The sequence below is a fragment of the Triturus cristatus genome, chromosome 9 (genome assembly GCF_964204655.1).
Source record: "Triturus cristatus chromosome 9, aTriCri1.1, whole genome shotgun sequence".
NCBI classification, from domain to species: domain Eukaryota; kingdom Metazoa; phylum Chordata; class Amphibia; order Caudata; family Salamandridae; genus Triturus; species Triturus cristatus.
Window position 1 is genome coordinate 579334448 of NC_140592.1, and position 18829 is coordinate 579353276.

The 18829-nt window shown below is 43.9% G+C and overlaps 1 protein-coding gene across 7 annotated transcripts in view; it reads left to right on the plus strand.

Annotated features, from left to right (window-relative positions):
- SYMPK (symplekin scaffold protein) overlaps window positions 1-18829 on the plus strand; it is a 1117730-nt gene that overhangs the window by 222674 nt on the left and 876227 nt on the right. For all 7 annotated transcript variants that reach the window (XM_085625602.1, XM_085625603.1, XM_085625599.1 and 4 more), the window contains 3 exons: window positions 413-583; window positions 11125-11364; window positions 12262-12413. In XM_085625602.1, coding sequence (XP_085481728.1) covers window positions 413-583; window positions 11125-11364; window positions 12262-12413 — 563 coding nt within the window. The remainder of the gene's footprint in view (window positions 1-412; window positions 584-11124; window positions 11365-12261; window positions 12414-18829) is intronic.

The window sequence follows — 18829 nt, forward strand, 5'->3', positions numbered from 1 at the left end:
TCTGCAGCTCTACATGCCAAGAACAGATGCATACTGGTAAGTAGCATATTCCTTCTTGTGGCATTAATTCTCGTCCGGTCACAATGTCAACCTGATTGCCCTGATGTATAGCACAATTGTTGAGAGGCTTATTCATTGTATAGGACACCACTTAGCTATTGAATATCCTTAGATCCAACACCTGTAAACGAGATGAAAAAGCCATTTAAATATAGATAATTAGTGAGTTTCAGTGCTGTGTATATTGCAACTACAGGTGAAGGCAACTTGCTTGAACTCAGTCTAAAAAATGGTGCAACAAATGTTTTCTGCTGACAAAGGTTTGCCACAGAGGAGATGCAGGTAGCTTCATTCAACTTGCATCCTCCTCCTTTAAGTTGTGTGATGTAATCTGTTCTATGTTATGTTGCAGATTCCTTGCGGGACGAGGGAAAATCTGCCCTGGAGAAACTTCTCAAGTTCATGGTGCACCCAGCCATATCTAGCATTAATCTGACTGCTGCCCTGGGATCGCTAGCAAGTATTGCCCGACAAAGACCCATGTTTATGTCTGAGGTCATCCAGGCATATGAAGCATTGCATGGTGAGTATCTAGTGCATGTGACCTGGTAAACGCTTCTCAAACAGCAGGAGGGTAGAAATCTGAGAAATTGGATTGTAGGGCTACAGAGAATGAGCAGTATCTGTTGTTCCACAACTGTCATAAAAAATATATTGTTTTAAGTCCTCTTAAATTGAAAGTTTGCTCTCAAATAGGAAAATACTGAGATTGCTTCAGCTGCACAGGATAATCCGAAAAAGGTTCTGTTGTCTGAACAATGAATTTATATCATTTGGAGCCGACCAAGAATTTTACTCGGGCTGTCTTCTCCCTAAAAGCAGATTTGTTTTGTGTGCAAAAGCAGAGAAGATGTTAAACAATAATTGTGTAAAATATGTTTTATACTCTTCCCTCATATTGTTAGTGACCGTTGACTGGCATGGCTGTTGCTGCCCACCTTGCCCAACCAATTACTATAAGATAGGAGCCCTTAGCCAGTACTCAGTTTATCATTGTCCTCTTTTGTTTTTTGATGTTTTCCATGGACTTTTATTTGATGACTGTAGGAAACTGACTTCCTACAGTCGTAGGAAGTGTACAGGCCTCAATGTAAATTCCAAAGTGCTCTGTTAGTGGTAGTGTGGGCGAGCAGCCTTAGGCTGAACACGGAGGAGTTTAAGACATTTATTGCACAACAGTGATCAATAATGGACATGCGACTCAAGAAGGAGATCCAGACCAATTTTAGAAAAATATACTTTGTATGTTATTTTAAAATCAAGATTTTCATAATTAGCTTAGTATGTTTTTAATTAAAAATATTTTTCACTTTGAAATTGACACTCAAACTTTTCAGCACAGTCCAATGTTGTCCTATGGTTCAATCAATATTGTGGTTTAACTGGCATGAGAAAATAGGTCTTTCCCTAACAAATTGTCCACAATTGGTACTTCTGCCCCCCTGCAAGTCCCTAGTAATTGGTAACCAGGGTACCTAGGCCCTGGAGGCTGAATAAGGCCCCCTGGGTTCCCCTCACTAGGACTATGCCACTGCATCTGCAGCTTGTATGTTCCTATGAGGTGAAAAATTGACAGTTGACATGGCACACTGCCTGTGTACCATGCCTGCTAGCACTGCCTAAGATATAGGTTGGTTACCCCTCTAGCAGGCCTTACCAGCGCTAAGGCAGGGTGCACTATGTCACAGGTGTTGGCGTATCTGCATTAGCAGATATTCACCTACAGTAGTATATTAATACTGTAAGTGCCAGGGAAGCCATAGGAAGTACATGGAGTGGGAACTTGACAACTCGAGTTCCACAGCATCATGATGGCTTCACTGAACCCAGGAGTGTTTGTTAACAAACACATCCTTGTAACAAATCAGCACTGATGCCAGTGTGAGATCTATTAAAAACATGTACTCTGAGGGCACCACAGAGGTACCCCCTGAAAACCTACCAACCCTGGTGTGGGCACTGACTGGATTTAGGCAGCCTGCCACACACAGACTTGTTTCTGGACCCCTTGGTGGAGAGCCTCTGCTCTCTGAGACAGACCAGAAACAATGCACATCCTGGGTAGAGGTGTCAAAGCTCCTCCCCCGGGATGGGCCAGTGCCCAGAGAAGGCCTATTTTCCTGCTTATACATGCATGAGTAGGTTTCATGATTTTTTTACATTAATAAAATCTTATTTTTTTTAAATAGTGCTTAAAGTGATTACTGAATTACAGTTATGACCGTTGGTACTATTTTACCACTTGTTAGACCAGATTTATTAATGGTCAGGACAATGGAAATTTTAGTGATCTCTGCTAGTAAATTTATTAGAAGCACCCTTTGTACATCTGATATTTTCGTAAAAAGAAAAATGTGCGTTTTTTGCATAATTCAACATAGTTCACAAATTTATTATCTTTCAGATTAACTTTTTTTTCCAGTGCAGCCAAAACATTTTCATTCTAGTACTCTGTTTACTTTAACACTGCACAGTCTTATGATCCAAGTATTGCATAGTCTTTTTCCCACAAAATGAGACGAGAAGACTCTTTGGAAACAAACATTATGTTTGGAATGATAGAAAGAAAACGGAAAAGAAGAAGACCTTGACAAACAAGGATCTCCTGAAGAATTCTGTTATTAACCAAACAATTGGAGTAATTTTATCCATCGAATCACCAAGAGTTGGACACGACTAAATGGATAAAACAACAATATTGCACAGGCATATTCTCCTGATTTGTACATAGTGATTGTTGATAAAAAGCTAAAATGTTTCCTTCAGCAGATTAATTAAGAGTCTGAAAGGCCAGACCTAGATTGGACCAATGCAAAAAAGCCAGTGGCCTTCTAGTGAATTTTGTACTATACAGTCTTGTCTATTATCGGTTGTAGAAATCCAGACAATACAACTTATTCAAACCAAAAAGGTCACAGATGTCCAATAGTAAAGATGCATGCAATACTCCCAAGTGTCATTCCATTTATTAATTTACCCAAGGATTCCCCAGTGTAAGGAGAATTGAAAAGAGGCCAGTATTAAATTAGCAACAATAAAAATGAAAGGATGCTTTTCCAGACTTGTGATACTTCTCAGCAGTAGCAGGTGAAACAGAGATTAATGTTCTCAGTTGTGTTAACACCTGCTAGAAATGAGTTACCACACTCTGAACTTAAAACATTCAAATGCATCTAAGATATTACATTTTCACTCTCATAATATACAGGTGCTTTTGGTTTTATTAAGTTATACCAAATTGTTGTACAAACGTCACCATAGAGATTTCCTGTCTTCTTTACTTTTGTCAATTTTGGACTAGTAAATTCAGCATTTTTGTATTTTTTAATGTATGAATATGTATATGTAGTACTTGGACCATTTGATAGTGTAGCCTTGAAAATGTCCTTAGAGTACAATGGCGAAACACATATAGGCTGTGTTTCAGTGAAAGAAGTCCTTTGTGAGTTTTATTATACACTTAGGGAGACTGGGTGTGCTCCATTTGTTGCACTTCTTAGTGAAAACCTAGCTTCGTGTTTTTTACATTCTTGGCTTGTCAACTGTAATGAACTGCAGGGGTGCGTGCAATTATCACTGTTGTCTTATACATATCTTCATAATCTTTGCTAGTAATCAAACATGTCAGCGGCAGTTTTCTTCCTCACTCTTTCCAGCTTTTTTGACTCCCCTTGGCAGGAAAGGCATGGTGGTTAGGAAAGTCTCCCAGTTTGTTTTCTCTTAGAGGAGGCCAGCACCACTAAGCATTTTGAAGAGGGATGAATTGACAGGAAGGCTGTTTCCCCAGGAGTTGGTCTGTAGCATCCTGCAGTAGCGTGGTTCAATTAGGTGGGCTTAGACCACTGCTCTTTCACAGCTTCTACAACAACCTTATGAAAGAGGAGAATAGGTTCCACACTAGTAGCAGCTGTCTGTATACCATGGGTGAGGATGTAAGGCTGGTATTTAAATGAAGAGAGGGGACGCTCATGCACTTCAACCGCTTTCTTGAGGACGGTGTGCAGGGTGCCATTTATGCCTGTGCTGCACCAAGATCTGGACCAAGTTTGGTGTTACTGATGTATCCTGGCTACTGGCATTCTGAAGGGTGAAAAGATCTCATGAGTCAGAAGTAGACAAGGGCTTGTTATCATTGTCCCCTTGGCCATTTGGGGTTGCTCATCCGTAATCCGAGGCGAGAGTGTATGTATTATGTCCCAATGTTGCATTGGGATATTGGGAACTTCTTCTGATATTGCTCCTCCTCAGAGGCGCTATGCCACTGGAAAAATCTGTATATATTTAGTAAGCACTACTGCCAAGGTAGGAATGTGCCAGCTAGAGGTTTTAATCTTTGCACCTTTAAGGTGCACATGCCTACCTAGCTAACTCTGTTGATAAATATTGTGGCATACTGCTTTCTGTTGTGATTCAAGAATGTAAATTTATGAAAAATCCAAAGCTGTTGAAGAAGTAAGTTACAGACCTGTAACTACACTGCTCCATCATACATACTTATATTTCATAGATTCACTTTCAGTAATTTCTTCTCCACTCTTCTTGATGTTCAACCTCTACTCTATATTGTTATACATGTGCTGTGGAATCTGTGCTGTTGTGGCCTCTAGGATGAGTAAGAGCATGTTCAAACACCACTTTCAGATATATTTTAGGTGAATATGCTGCTAAACTTTGTTTGCTTTAAGCCATGTAAATACTGTTTATTTATATTTATGAAATTACTTATCCCTTCAAGCTTGATTACGGGAAATTATTCAAGCACATTGATCTCGGAAAGATAGCCACAATATTGTTATTACAAGCCACATCCTGGCTGATTCTCATAGGTAATACATTTAGGTGCCCGCCTCAAGACCATCCATAAATCAACTTTGGTTTCACTGTTGTCTGTAGTCTTCCCCAAATGGAAAATGCAGCCCCTTTGTGGAAATCATTTCTATTTTATTTTTTTTAAACAATATAAAGTGTTTTTAAATAGGTTGCAAATAAAGGCTTTCAACAAACTTTATGATGTCTTTACATTATACTTTATTGCGTTTCAGAAATTAATGCCTCCGTGAGGAGAACAATTCTATGCTAGCTGTTAAATAAGAAAAAAACAAATAAACCTTTTCGGATAATGGATTAGACATAATTTAAACTCAATAAATCTCCACATCCCTTGGAAATGTATCTAATAATTTAAGCGTGGAGAGAATGTAGCCTAATGGCTAGAGCGATCAATCTCAAGTCTGGGGAACCGGTTTTGAGTCTCGGCAAAGACACTCAACATCCTGTGATTCTGGGCAAATCATTTAATCTCCCCATGCCTAACAAAAATGAATCTGTCCTCCTGTAACGCAACTGGTGCTCATGTAAAGTACTCTGCTACCTTTGGGTCAAGTTCGTGCTATATAAAACTAGGAAAAGAAAAAAAGAGGGAAGCTTCAAAGGCCTGCCACCTTTGTAATGCAACCCTTAGCTTCTGCTGCTAGCAGGAGATGGCAGTCCCTGGCAGTCCCTGGTTAACACTCCCGCTTTGAGCAAGCAAACCGGCATGAAAACTTACAAAAATAATGTGCCTACAGGAGTATGGCATATTAGGGGGTATAGGCTGTATAGTCACCCCAGATAAGGTACCCATTGGCCCTACCTGCTACTCCCCTAAAACACCCCATATCTAGTATTTAGGTGGCTCCACCAGACCTAGCAACTAGATCTGAGATGACCTAAGAAGAAAGAAGACATCCCTGCCGAGAAGACTGAATATGATGACTGCCTTGGCCCCAGCCATAGTTTACTGTCTCCACCCTCTGCGAATTTGTGACCTGTCTTACAGCCAGTGACCTCCTGAAAACCTTGGGAGAACAGCTGCCTTCGAAAAAGATTCCAATCTCCTGTGGATAGAGGACCTGTCCAAGAAGATACAAGCTCCAAGGATCCCGAATCCATGTGGATCCGCGTCTCCTGCTCACTTTGCACCCGATGCCCACGGCCCGAGTGTGAGTGGCTCACCTGTGCAGTGAAGTCTCCCCAGAGACCCGGACGTTGTGTCCAGCATTGGCTGACCTCTCCTGATCTCCACGATTGCGCCTGCAGTGTCAATCCAGAGGCTTCCACTGACTGCGACTGGCTCTGGTAAGACCTCCCACGTGAAAAGACACCCCTGCAGCTGAGGCCCCTGGGCCTTGGTGGGCTGAACCGATTGTGCCAGTACGACCCTCTACATCTTTACTTAACCTCTGCTGTTGTTGGTCTTCCTCCTGCAACCTCCTGTGCTACTCCTGCAGCCTCTTTCCACAAAAGAGTATCCCCATTTAAAAGCTTGGGCGCCAGATGTACAAATTGCACCCTGCACCCGGTCACCCCTGTGCCACTGGTGGTATATGTTTGGTGTTGCTTTGTGCCACCTCCCTTGTGCTAGTGCTAACCTCCAAAGCCTGGCCGGGGCATTGTTCAGACAGACCATAAGCCCCTCTTATGGCTTAATCAAATGAAGGGTGAAAATCCCGAACTTTGAGTTGGTCCATTCCCTACGGGGGATGGACTACTCAGTGGAACACAGGCCTGGGTGTAACCATGCCAACACCGATGGGCTCTCCTGATATTTCCACTTAGAAAATAAAGACTCAACTGGGCATGTTTAGTCTCATCTCCTTATGTTGAGGGGGGGGGGGGTAGTATAGGAAAGTAGGATCTTCTTTCATGGTCACCACTACTTTTTGCTGGTGCCATTAAGTTTTACTGACTGGGATCCTGCTAATCAGGACCCCAGTCTCTGTGCTTCTTCCCAAAATTGGACATGGTGAGTACTTGGGTATACTCCAGATTGGCTACTGGTGTACCCTAAGTCCCTAGTATATGGTACTAAGGTACACAGGGCATAGGTACACACAGAGACTCCCATGAGCTGAAGCATGCATTAGGCCACCCATGAGAGACCACTCAAATTGTGACAACATACGTCATTGCAGTCTATGTAAACCGGTGCTAGCACCACTTACGACCGATTATAAGTTTCCTTATATCTGAGGTCACTTCACTTAAAACTTATAAGTCACCTCTAAGGCATGCCTTTCAATCCTGAAGGCAGGGTGATCGGTTCTAAGTGTGAGGGTGCCTCTGCATGAGCAGGACACCCCTACAACCTTCGGAGTCCATACTCCCGAGTTGTAAGTGCATCAGTCATTAGATAGAGTGGCCATGCGTCATTATTCGATGACCATCTCTAAACTGGCTGTAACGAACAGTATCGTGTTTGGTATCAAACATGTTGGAATCATACCCCCACAGCGTAAAAGATGATGTAAGAAGTATGATTCCATGCACTGTGGAGCTCCTCCAGGAGGCCCTTAGTGCACCCGATGCCAGTCTTCTAGACCCGGACAGCAAACTATGGCTGCTGCCGACCTAAGACACGATTCTGCCCTCCTGCTGCTGAGCCACGCTCAAGCAAAGGAAGGCAGGACAACAAGTATCCTGTCAAAGGGAAGTGTGACCACCTCCCAGGCAGGACGTAGTGTATTGGGACAGGGTGGAGGCGCTTGTCAGCGCCACTCAGACTGCTTGAAGGGCACATTTGGTGCCCTCCTTGCATACTCCAGTCCAGACCAGTTCAGGGGTCCTAGTTTTGTGCACCAGTGGTCTGTGTCTTGCATTGCTCTGCGCTTCTGGCCTGGAAAGTTGTGTACAGAACTGACGTCAGCTCACGAGGGCGGCGTCTAAGTAGCTACCGTGACGTCATCCCGGCGACCACGATGCCGATGACAAACGCGGTGTCAAACGACGCCACTTTCCAACGATCAGGGGTACTGCTGACGAAAAAACTTTCACGATCCAGTCTGACGCCTGGGGTTAATTCTAAGTTAAGGAATCTATAACTAACCTATGTCTTTTACAGATATACAGATATATTGTTGCCGAAGGGAAGTAATTTGTTCTTTTGAGCAATTAATGCTCCGAAAGTTGGTATATTTCACACCGCACAGGACCCGCGGACCTGACCAGTCACTTGGAGAGATCTGATTGGCGGCCACCACATCAACAACGATGTGGCGGCACCCATCTTAGGACTTAGGGCTCAGGTGGCTAGGAGGTGTGCCAAGTGTAGGAAGCTGGCTTTGTATATGGTATACAACTAGGTGGTTATGCCGTGCACAGTTCATAGGTTCCCCAAAAGTGTAAAAGATAAATATTTTTCACTTTCAAACATCGACACTTGAAACAATTTCTGAACAGTTCAATGTTTCCTATGGGAGGAAAACAGCATTTTGGTTTAACAGCTAAGTATTACACTTAGAGGTCCAATCTTCAGGACCAAATTTCAGCAAGGGTCGGGTGAGTATCAAAATTGCTCTACCATCGGCACAGGTGTGGCCGGGTGCTGAGTTCAAAATCGGAGTTCGGCCCAATGTGTTTCAATAGAGACTGGGGGTGCTCGAAGCCATACTGCTTGCAGGTAAGTAAATCGGTTGCAGGGCCAAACTTTGGGGGTTAGATTAAGCACAAGGGAATCCCAAAACTGCACCAAACATACACCACCAGCGGCACTGGGGCGGCCGGGTGCAGGGTGCAAATTCAGCGTCGGGCCCACAATGCTTTTCAATGGAGATTCTTCTTTTGACAAACAGGCTGCAGGCATTGCACCGGAGGTTGCAGACGGGAGAACAGCGACAGCAGAGGTAAGTAGATGTGTAGGGGGTCATAGCGGTACCGTCGGTCCAGCTCACCAAGGCCCAGGTGCTTCGGGTGCAGAGGTGCCTTTTGATGTCAGAGTCCCCTTACCGGCGGTCAGGATTGCTGGGGAGACTTCACTGGACAGGTGAGCCACTCAGAATCAGGCCATGGGCATCAGGTGCAGAGTGGGCAAGAGACTCGGATCAGCCTGGATCAGGAGGCCTTGTAGTTGGCTTCTTATGGACTGGGCCGTAGTTCTCAGGAGATTGGAGTCTTTTTCTATGGCAGCTGTCCTCCCAGGGTTTTAGAGGTTGCTGGCTGCAAGAAAGGTCAAAGGGGGGGGGGGGGGGGGGGAGAGGTGTGACACCTCTGCCCAGCATGTGCATTGTTTCTTGTCCCAGAGAGCAGAGGCTCTCCACCCAGGGGTCCAGAAACATGTCTGTGTACAGCAGGTTGCCTAAAGCCAGTCAGTGCTGTCACCATGGTAGTTAGGTTTTCAGTGGGCACCTCTGAGTACATGTTTTAATAATTCACACACAGGCATTAGTGTGGATTTATTACCAGGAGCGGGTTGGTTTCAAGCACTCCTAGTTTCAGGGAAGCCATCATGGTGCTGGGGAACTCGAGTTGTTGAGTTTCCACAATGTACTCCTTATGGGTTCCCTGGCACTTACAATATTTAAGAATTTACTTAAGTATTGCAGGGGAATGTCTACTCACCTGTAGTACAGTGTACCCTGCCTTAGGGCAGTAAGGCCTGCTAGAGGGATGACTTGCCTATACCTACAGGCAGTGCTGGCTGGCATGGGACCCAGACAGTATGCCATGTTAACTTTGTCGTTTTCCCCCTCACAAGGTCATACAAGCTACAAGGACAATGGCAGGGTGGGTCCCAGGTGACCCTCTTCAGCTTCCAGGTGCTAGGTAACCAGGACACCACTTACTAGGGACTTTCATTGGGTAGAAGTACCAATTGTGGCTATATTTTAGGGAAGAAGCACTGGCCCAGGGGACCTGGTTGGCAGGGACCCTGTGCACTACAAATTGCCATGAAGAAAGTAGACTGTCTGTAATTAATTATTTGGAGAAATGGCAGGATTTCAGAACATGTTGAATTTTCCGGAAACATGAACAAGACACAAAATTCAAATGAAACTATTTTCTTTAATGATGGTAATTGTTAAATTACCTGTATATCCTTACAATGTCTTAATAATAATTTTGTTACATGCTTACTAGTTCCACAATAAAGGCCTTCTCATTTTGGCACTAGCAAAGATCGCCAACCTCCTCTCCATTACTGTCTGGGCACAGTTTATTTTCGTTTCATTTACTGTCCGTTTCTGTGAACTACTCCAACAGTTGATCATAAAGTGTTGAGAAACATTTGTAAGCCTTAATCTTTGTATTTCTGGTTGTATCGCTATATGGCACTCTGATCTCGAGGACAGAACCTCATTCTTCCCTGAATGTTTTACGGTAGGCATTGGACTGGAGCACTATAGATATATATATGCCATATTTAAGGAAGGCAATATTCCAAGCCACCTCGGAGATCTTAACCTTATTGTGGAATTCTCTTTCAGAAGTCATGAACTTCTGAGTCACTTTATTGATCCATTAAATACAAAAGAGGGAGTATCTACCACGTATTTAGCACACTCCAAAACCTGAAATTATTTTTTTTGTCCCGGGACTAGTTGTAGATTAGACTAGGCAGATGTCTTGGTGGCCTATCCACCATGCAGGCAGCAATTGGTTCTCTTTTGCTTATTTGGTGAGGCAGAAATGTTTGCACTGGCAAAATCAAAGGCTAATAATTATGTCCTTTCTGACAGAATGACCAGTTGAGTCTACGTTTACTGTGATTTGAACAAGAGCAGTAACTATTTTCATGGACACTGAAAGCGCAATACCTTCAGAGTCTTTGCGTATCCTGTTGTTAAAATAGGAAGGCATTCATGTGATTTTAGATAACGATTGTTATCTTGTATCTATCTGCACACTATGGCTCCTACTCATTGTAGGTGCACAAAAAATCATAATGTAGCTTTGTATATGCACCAAAATGTGAGTGGTGTGATAGTCCTAATTTAATCACATATGGTTGGAGTCTGGTGCCAGTCAGATCCCGAGAAACTGCTGCTTCTGCTTTTTTCCGTAGTCCTCTGGAAAGATGAATTACTGTGCTGGAGGTAGTGTATTGCCATCACAGTATTTCTAAAGGACTGAAAAGTTGTGAAATACTGTCATATTTGATTACAGGGCACTCTAACCTTATGTAGTCTTGTTGTAGGAACTTGTAGTTGTCCATGCCAATCTTTGGCTACAGGTTCTAGTGAGAAACCTCTCCCATGTACATCTTTTTGACACTGCCTGCATTACTTATTGTTTTTTTTTCTGTCACAGCAAACCTACCTCCAACTTTGGCCAAATCTCAAGTGAGCTCCGTGAGGAAGAACCTCAAGCTGCACCTGTTGAGCGTTCTTAAACACCCCTCCTCTGTAGAGTTCCAGGCCCAGATTACCACTCTGCTTCTGGATCTGGGCACGCAGCAGCAAGAGATTGCACGTAACATGCCAAACCTGAAAGAGTTCAGAAAACGTCAGCGAGAAGATGCTGAGCAAGGGCAGAAGAAGATCAAAATCGGTAAGACAAAGCTGTTGCAACAACAGCATAGAGGGTCTTTAAAATGAAAAGAGCAGACAATTTGATTTTGGGGGGGGAAGAGGGGCAGGAGATTCATATTTTCTGTTTGGCATAGCCCTAAGAAATCAAAGCAATGGTCAGATCGGCAGTGTGGGGTTTTGTGATTTAACAGGGGGTGGGGGGGGGGGGGTGATTGTGTGTGTGTGTGTGTGTGTGTGTGTGTGTGTCTTTCCCAGTGTCATAGCATATGTTGAATTAGTCTCTTTTCTCAAGAAATGGCTCTAATAAAATAACTCAAAACACTGCAGTGGTAGCCGTCTTACAAACTTTAACTTGCCTTTGAAAATACACCAAAAGAGGTCTCTATACCTGCTATTCCACCATAATATTTTCTGAATGGGGTCCATCCAGTGGTCATGAAGGACTGGGCTCATGGCAGGTAGTGCAGTGGTGCATTTTTTTAATTGCCTTTTTTTGCCCACTTTGCCATTTTTTCTCTCAGCACTGCTGGTTTGAATGTGATCCTGCCTGTAAATGGTCACTCTTCTTGTGTGTGACTTTCATCAGAAGCTCATGCTTTTGTGACATATTGATTTGGGAGATAATTTTAGACCATTTAAGATGAATTTTACTGAAACAAATTGGCAAATTTTCTTTGTGGAAGTGAAAGTTTGTCACGTGTTTGTGGAGCTTTGTGCTTGAGCAGCGACTCTGATGTTGACACACTTGGCGTTCATTATTTTGTTTTAGGGCTAATCAGTGATAGAACTAGGAATTTAAATCTTGGAAAATAGTAGCAGTGAAAAATTGAAAGCTATACATCTATCTTGAAGCTCTCTGGATTTCAAAGCGTCCCTTCTTAATATTTGTGTGTCCTTATTTTCTCTGATTTTGCAGAAACTCCTCTTGTGGAGGATGATGAAGATAAAGACATTGAGACTATAATTGCACCAGCTTCAAAGCCCTCGGCTCCAAGTGTCCAAACTGAAACAGATATCACTGCTGACTTCCTGCAGCCTCTTCTGACACCAGAGAATGTAGCAAATCTGGTGGGTTCTATGCTGCAATTCCTTTTTGCAACAATTAAGTATCCAAAAACATGTTAGTGCCCCTCAATTGATGGGTGATTATAATTAATGTAATTGTTTTTTCCTTCAGTATCGGATTGTTTGTAGATTCAAATGCTTGAATCATTTCCGATCTTCAAGCTGAGATGGTATGAGCAGTGCTTAGCTGCAAGGCTTTATAATGTTGTTCATTTACTAGCCTGATCACATCATTTGAAAAAACCCAGACTTCAGGCAGTGATGGAATGAACTTTACTCTCCCTCCCCTGAACGCTACATATCACATTTCTGCTGCATGTCATATGAATGGAGGTCCTTCCGAGGTCTGGTCATTACTTCAAAAGAAAAACTAACATTTGTACCTTTATTTACTCTTCCATTGGCTACTGCACCCCTTCTGGCAACCTCTGCTATTTAATAGATCTGTTTTTAGGGCCATGGACAGAAATTAAACATTGCAAAGATTGAAAATTGCACTAAGTGTCTATTTTTGAATTTGAAAAGAATTCCTATTTAAATACGTACTTACCTTTTTGCAAAGATCTTGAGCTTAAAATAAATCTTGTGCAAAGCTTATATTTATAAAATTGGTGTGGATCTCCTTTTTGAGTTGTCATTTATTGGTCATTGTGCAAACAACAAAAGTCTTATACTCCTCTGTGTTATGTCTAAGACTGCTTGCCCACACTGCTACAAATAGAGCACTTTGGGTTTGCATTGAGCCCTGTACACTTCTGGGAGAATCTCTGGACTCTGTGCACTGTGTTTTCAGACTAGTGGTATACCATATACAGAACCAGTGTCCTACATTGCTGGTGCAGCAGTAAGATACAAGACTTGACATTTGTTGTACCACTTGATCAATAATCAATTTCACAAGAGGAAATCCAAAATAGCCTTTAGTTAAAATATATTTTTTCGATTTAGTTTCCAAATTAGTTTGAACTAATGTTAGGGCATTGGTTAAGTCCCCCACAGTTTAGAAATAAAAGCTATGTAAAGTAGTTAGGCCTTAGTAGTCCTTTGCATTGTTTAAAGTCTTTATTAAGACCCCAACAACTTTAAAAACCATGACTGAAACTCCAGTAACCAGCCAGGTGCTCAACCTTCCCCCATGCACATCTGAGAGTGACCCAACTCAAAGAACTGTGCAAAGAATGGAGATTTGCCATGGGTCCTAAACCTACAAAAACCCATCTCCAGCAGTTGCTGGCAGAGAATGTCGAGGCCATGGCAAGTCATACTTCCCCCAATGGGGAAGAGAATGGTGATTTCCAGGTAGTGGGGGAAGAGAACACTGACTCCATCTCTAACCTTTCGGTTAGTAATACCACTGCGAGTGACCCCAGTAATGCCCCAGATGAGGTAGATACTGAAGATGCACATCTTCAGAAACTGGCCAAGAGGATAACCTTAGAGGCTAAACTTTTGGCCATAGAAAAAGGAAGAGCTGAGATGGGCCTAGCACCCTACATTAGTGGCAGCAAAATAATAAATGGGGAGCAGGTAGAATCTTTTAACTCTAAAATCCCCAAAGGGATTGTCCTTGAATTCTTTGAGGGCAATATCACTAAGTGGTTCATTGTATTTGAGAGAGACTGTCTTTGTAGACCGGTCCACAGGAAGCTGTGGAGTGCTACACTGTGGAAAATGTTCTCAGGAAAGTGCAGGGATAGATTTGTCACACTCTGTGAGAAAGCTGCTACATCCTATGACCTTATGAATGGTACCCTGATTGAGGGCTTTGGATTTAGAACTGAGGAGTATAGGATCAGGTTCAGGGAGGCTCGAAAAACCCAGAGCCAGACCTGAGTAGATTTTGTAGACTACTCAGTGAAAACACTAAGAGGTTGTTTAGATGGTAGCAATGCACATACCTTTGAAGGGTGTACAATTTGATAATGAAGGAGTATGCTTCAAGTAATTGTCTCCAAGAGAAACTACATACATTTTCTGGTAGAACTGGTTCAACTTTCTCCTCAAGAATTGGGGAGGAAGGTAGACCATTGGGTCAAGACAAGGGTGACCAAAACTACCACTGTTGGGGGAGATCAAAAGAAAGAGTCCAAAAAGCCCCCCCAACCCCCTCCCCCAGGGAAAGAGGATAATCCTAAAAACAGAGTCCTCTTCAGGCCCCCAAAAATCTGCTTAGGAGGGTGGGCCCAGATACTCTTCACCTCCAAAGGGTGGGTACCAGAGGAATAACTGGGAGACGAGAAGGCTTGGTGCCATGTTTGTAGGCCATTAGAGCACCGAACTGGAGACCCTAGCTGTAAAAACAATAAAATATGCCTCTAGCCAACCTGCAGTACCTGCAATTGCTAATGTCCAGATGGGATCCCAGGTGTGGACTGACTATGTCAGTGACCCAACTGAGAACACTAGTTTTTGAGGAAGGGGTAGACTTATTGTGTGCTGCCTGCCCCCCTAATATCCACACATAGACGCAGTACCCCTTGATTAAGAGAACAAGAATAGAGGCCTTGAGAGATACTGGTGCTAGTGTCGCCATGGTGACCTAGCAACTAGTTCACTCAGATCAGTACCTGATTGGAAGGACGATCCAGTTACCAATGCTGGCAATGTCACAAAGATTCATCCCATGGCTATGGTATCTTTTGACCAGGGAGGGGTTTGGAGTAGTTCGACAAAAGCAAGTGGTCGTTGTAGGAAGCTGGCTCTATATAATATACCAACGTAGGGTATAGTATGCACAGAGTCCTGTAGATCACCAAAGGCTTACTGAGGTAAATGTAGATAATACCTTACTCTCTATTTGTGGTAGTGTGGGTGAGCAGTAAAGCTTTATCAGAGGGTAGTGTTAAGCATGCAGTGTACACACTCTGGCAAGAAATGATGTCAAACACTCAAAGACTGAACTCAGACCAATTGTTTGTATCAAAAATATTTCTTTGTTGTATTTTATTTTAGGAACCAAGCAGGACTTGGTACAGGTAAATAGAATTGTGCTTTTCCAGACAGATTGATCAACACGCAAGATGGTTGAGCATATCTTTTGTTACAGGTTTGTGCAAAGATTCAATTACAGTTGAAATTACTTTTGGATTACTTTTTAGATTACTTTTCAGATTACTTTTTCTACTTAGTGTCATATACCTAGATAATAGGTATGGATAATAGGTGAATAAAACAGTTTTTATTAAGACATAGTTTCTTAGATTTCCGTACAAAACACCCTCAACACTTGGAAGTTTTTCAGAGTAAAACAGTTAGTGCAATCCTATGGAGAAAAATTAGGTTAATGAATTGCAGGTAAGTAAATGGTCTTGTTTCGAGGTTAGAACAACGGTTCTCCCAGGGTCAAGGATGCACTTAAAAAGCACCCTCAGAGGCACTAGGACGGCCGGGTGCAGAGTGCTGCTGCCCAATGTTAGCCTATAGGGCTTGTGGGTCGTCGGTTGGTGGCTGCTCACGAGCAGGCCACAAGGTTGAGGGAGAAAAGCTTCTAGGGTTAAGCTCAGGGCAAAGTTGGATCCAAGTTAGCACACAAGGTGCACCCACAGGGGCGGCCAGGTGCAGGGTACTGGATCGACATCGGGAGCCCTGTTGGTTTCAATGGGGAAGCTCCATTCAGAACACACTGCAAGCTTGGGCATGAAAAGCTTCTGGAGGTGACCACCGGTGGGAGAGGTCTGTTGGATTGTAGCGGGATGCCGGGACACAGTCGGTTTGGCCACCCAAGGCCGTGGAGCGTCGGGTACATGGGTATCTTTAGGCATCGGGTTCTCCTTACCAGCGCCTGTCGCGGTCGAGGGATCCTCTAGATAGAGGCTGCAGGAGTCGTCGGTATGCTTGAGGTAGCTCAGGGATCACCATATCCCAGGTCAGGACTGCTGGGGAGACCGCCACGTGGTGTTGGGCCACTCAAACTCAGGCCGTGGGCGTCAGGTGCTGAGTGGTGCAGATGCGCGGATTTGGCTAGAACCAGTGTCTGTTTCTTGAGCAAATCCAGTGCTCACCGGAGACAAAGTCTTGGTTGGGAAAGCAGGGCAGGTCCTCCAGGTTCTGGGGGGCGGGGGTTGGGGGAGGGGTGTTACTGGCTGCAGGACATGCTGGGATTCTACTGGAGCATGTTAAGGTCGAGACAGGCCAGTAGGGCTTGGGCAAGGCAGTTCGTGTCCTCCTGTTCTTCCTTCAGCATGGCTCTTCGGTCCTTCTTGCTTGTCTGAGGCAAGGTTCAGGTTTGCCCCATAATACTAAATTAAGGGTGTTTCAGGTAGGTACAGGTCGGGATCATTGGGTCCCTTCCTTGGTGTGGGTACCCCCCCCCCCCTCTCCCACTCCCCCATTATGCCACCCTCCAGTGGGAGGGTGGCCTCACTCTGGTTGGCTGGGACCCTCCATCTTCAAGATGGCAGGGACTGAGAGTTGTGCTTTGTTTCGCCTGGGGTTGGTAAAGGTGGGCACACCTCTCCTCCTATCTTTGTTTTCCTGCCGATTCTCCTGCCCAAAGTGGCGGTCAGAACCGGTGGGGGGGGCCAGTTGCTGGGAGCAGCAAATGGCTGGGCCAGCTCATAAAGTCGGCAAGCCTTTGAAGCCCCCTCTTCGTGGACCCCGCCCCTCCTGGGGGAGGAGGCTTGACACATCTGCCCAGGATATGCTTTGTTTCAGGTCCACGAGAGCAAAAGGCTCTTGACCCAGCAGTCCAGAAACATGACTGGGGGTGGCAGCTGGTGAACAGCCAGTCAACCATGACACTAGAGTTAGGTCGTTTTTCAGGGGGCATCTCCAAGATGCCCTCTGAGTGCATTTTGCATTAAATCCCACACTGGCATCAGTGTGGATTTAATGTGCTGAGAAGTTTGATACCAAAGTTCCCAGATTCCAGTAAAGCCATTATGGTGCTGTGGAGTTCGTAATGACAAACTCCCAGACCATAGGCTTTACTGCACTTACAATGAAACTACAGAGATAGAAATACTCCAAAACCTCAAAATCAATACAAAACAACATGAGAGTAGTGGCCTGAAAAATACATCAAAATATTATCCACAACTTTCTCCAGGAAACAATATTGATTCCTTCTCAGAAGCCGTAATGAATGAAATTCATAAGATGGAAAAACTGAGAAATATAAAATCAAGAGAGAACATATCAGTATGTGAAAATCAAGCAATTCAAGCTTTGGCAAATAACATAAACATAATAATAAAGCCCGCAGATAAGGAGGCATATCGACAACTACATGATCCGGCCAAATACAGAAAGCTAACTACCAATCCAATACATAAAATGATTGAGGAAGTCAGAAAAAATCTCGACGAATGGCATGAACACAAGTTATTGGACTTTGAGGAACGTACTTTTCTCTTTAAGGAGAACCCAACAATTCCCACATAATATTTTCTGCCGAAAGTGCATACAACTTTGATCAACCCTCCAGGTAGACCAATCGTGTCTTCATGTGATTCCGTGTATGAGAATATTTCCTCATATATAGATCACTATCTTGCACCTATGGTCAGTAAATTAAACTCATATATCCAAGATACAAGAGATTTTCTTCGGGTTCTCTCTAATATAGCATGTAACCCATCATACTTACTGATCACGATCGATGTGGTCTCCCTATACACATCCATTGAACATTCAGTGGGACTAAATGCCTGTGCATACTTTTTGAAACAGAGAAATATAAACGAACTAGAACATTCTGCTATGTTACTTACAATGATCAAGATGTGTCTAAATAATATTTTCTTTTTCTTTTTTTTTTTTGAAAACCTTTATTTACACATCGAATATTCACAGTCATGGGCCTACAACCGCATGGGCCGGCCGCTAATGTAAGACAATAATACAGCAGTCACAAGAGTCGGAGCGAGCCGCACGCATAACGGCTGCAGCCGCCCACAACTGAACAATAGTACTACAGAAAGGTTTCTTATTAACTATTTTATAAAGAAAACAACAAAAAGAAACTTATACCAGGCAAAAGAACTCCATGAATAGGGACTTGCTCTCTCATGGGCGGGGGACAACAGCGACAACACAGCCAATTACACAGATATTCGTGTGAAAAAGGGGGCAGGGGGGGGGGGGGCCGAGAGAGGAGCGGGCATCAATCCCGCAAAGCGACCAGGAACCTCAAAGTCAAGGGGACATCGTCCCGTCTGGTGCGACCACCAAGGGGGGGGGCGCAGATATTCCCCCGATAGGAATTCCAGGGACCCCACATCTTACTCCATGCCCTAGGCTTGCCCCTGGCCACGTAAACCGTCTTCTCTCGGAACATGCACCAATCCATGTTTTCTTTCCATTTCGCAACTGTGGGGGGCCGGCCGGACCCCCAGAGCTGCGCAATGTCCCTTTTAGCGATCATGTTGCCCAAAGTCACCCAGCGTTCTTGTGCCACATCGCAGTCAGTCGGTTCCCAT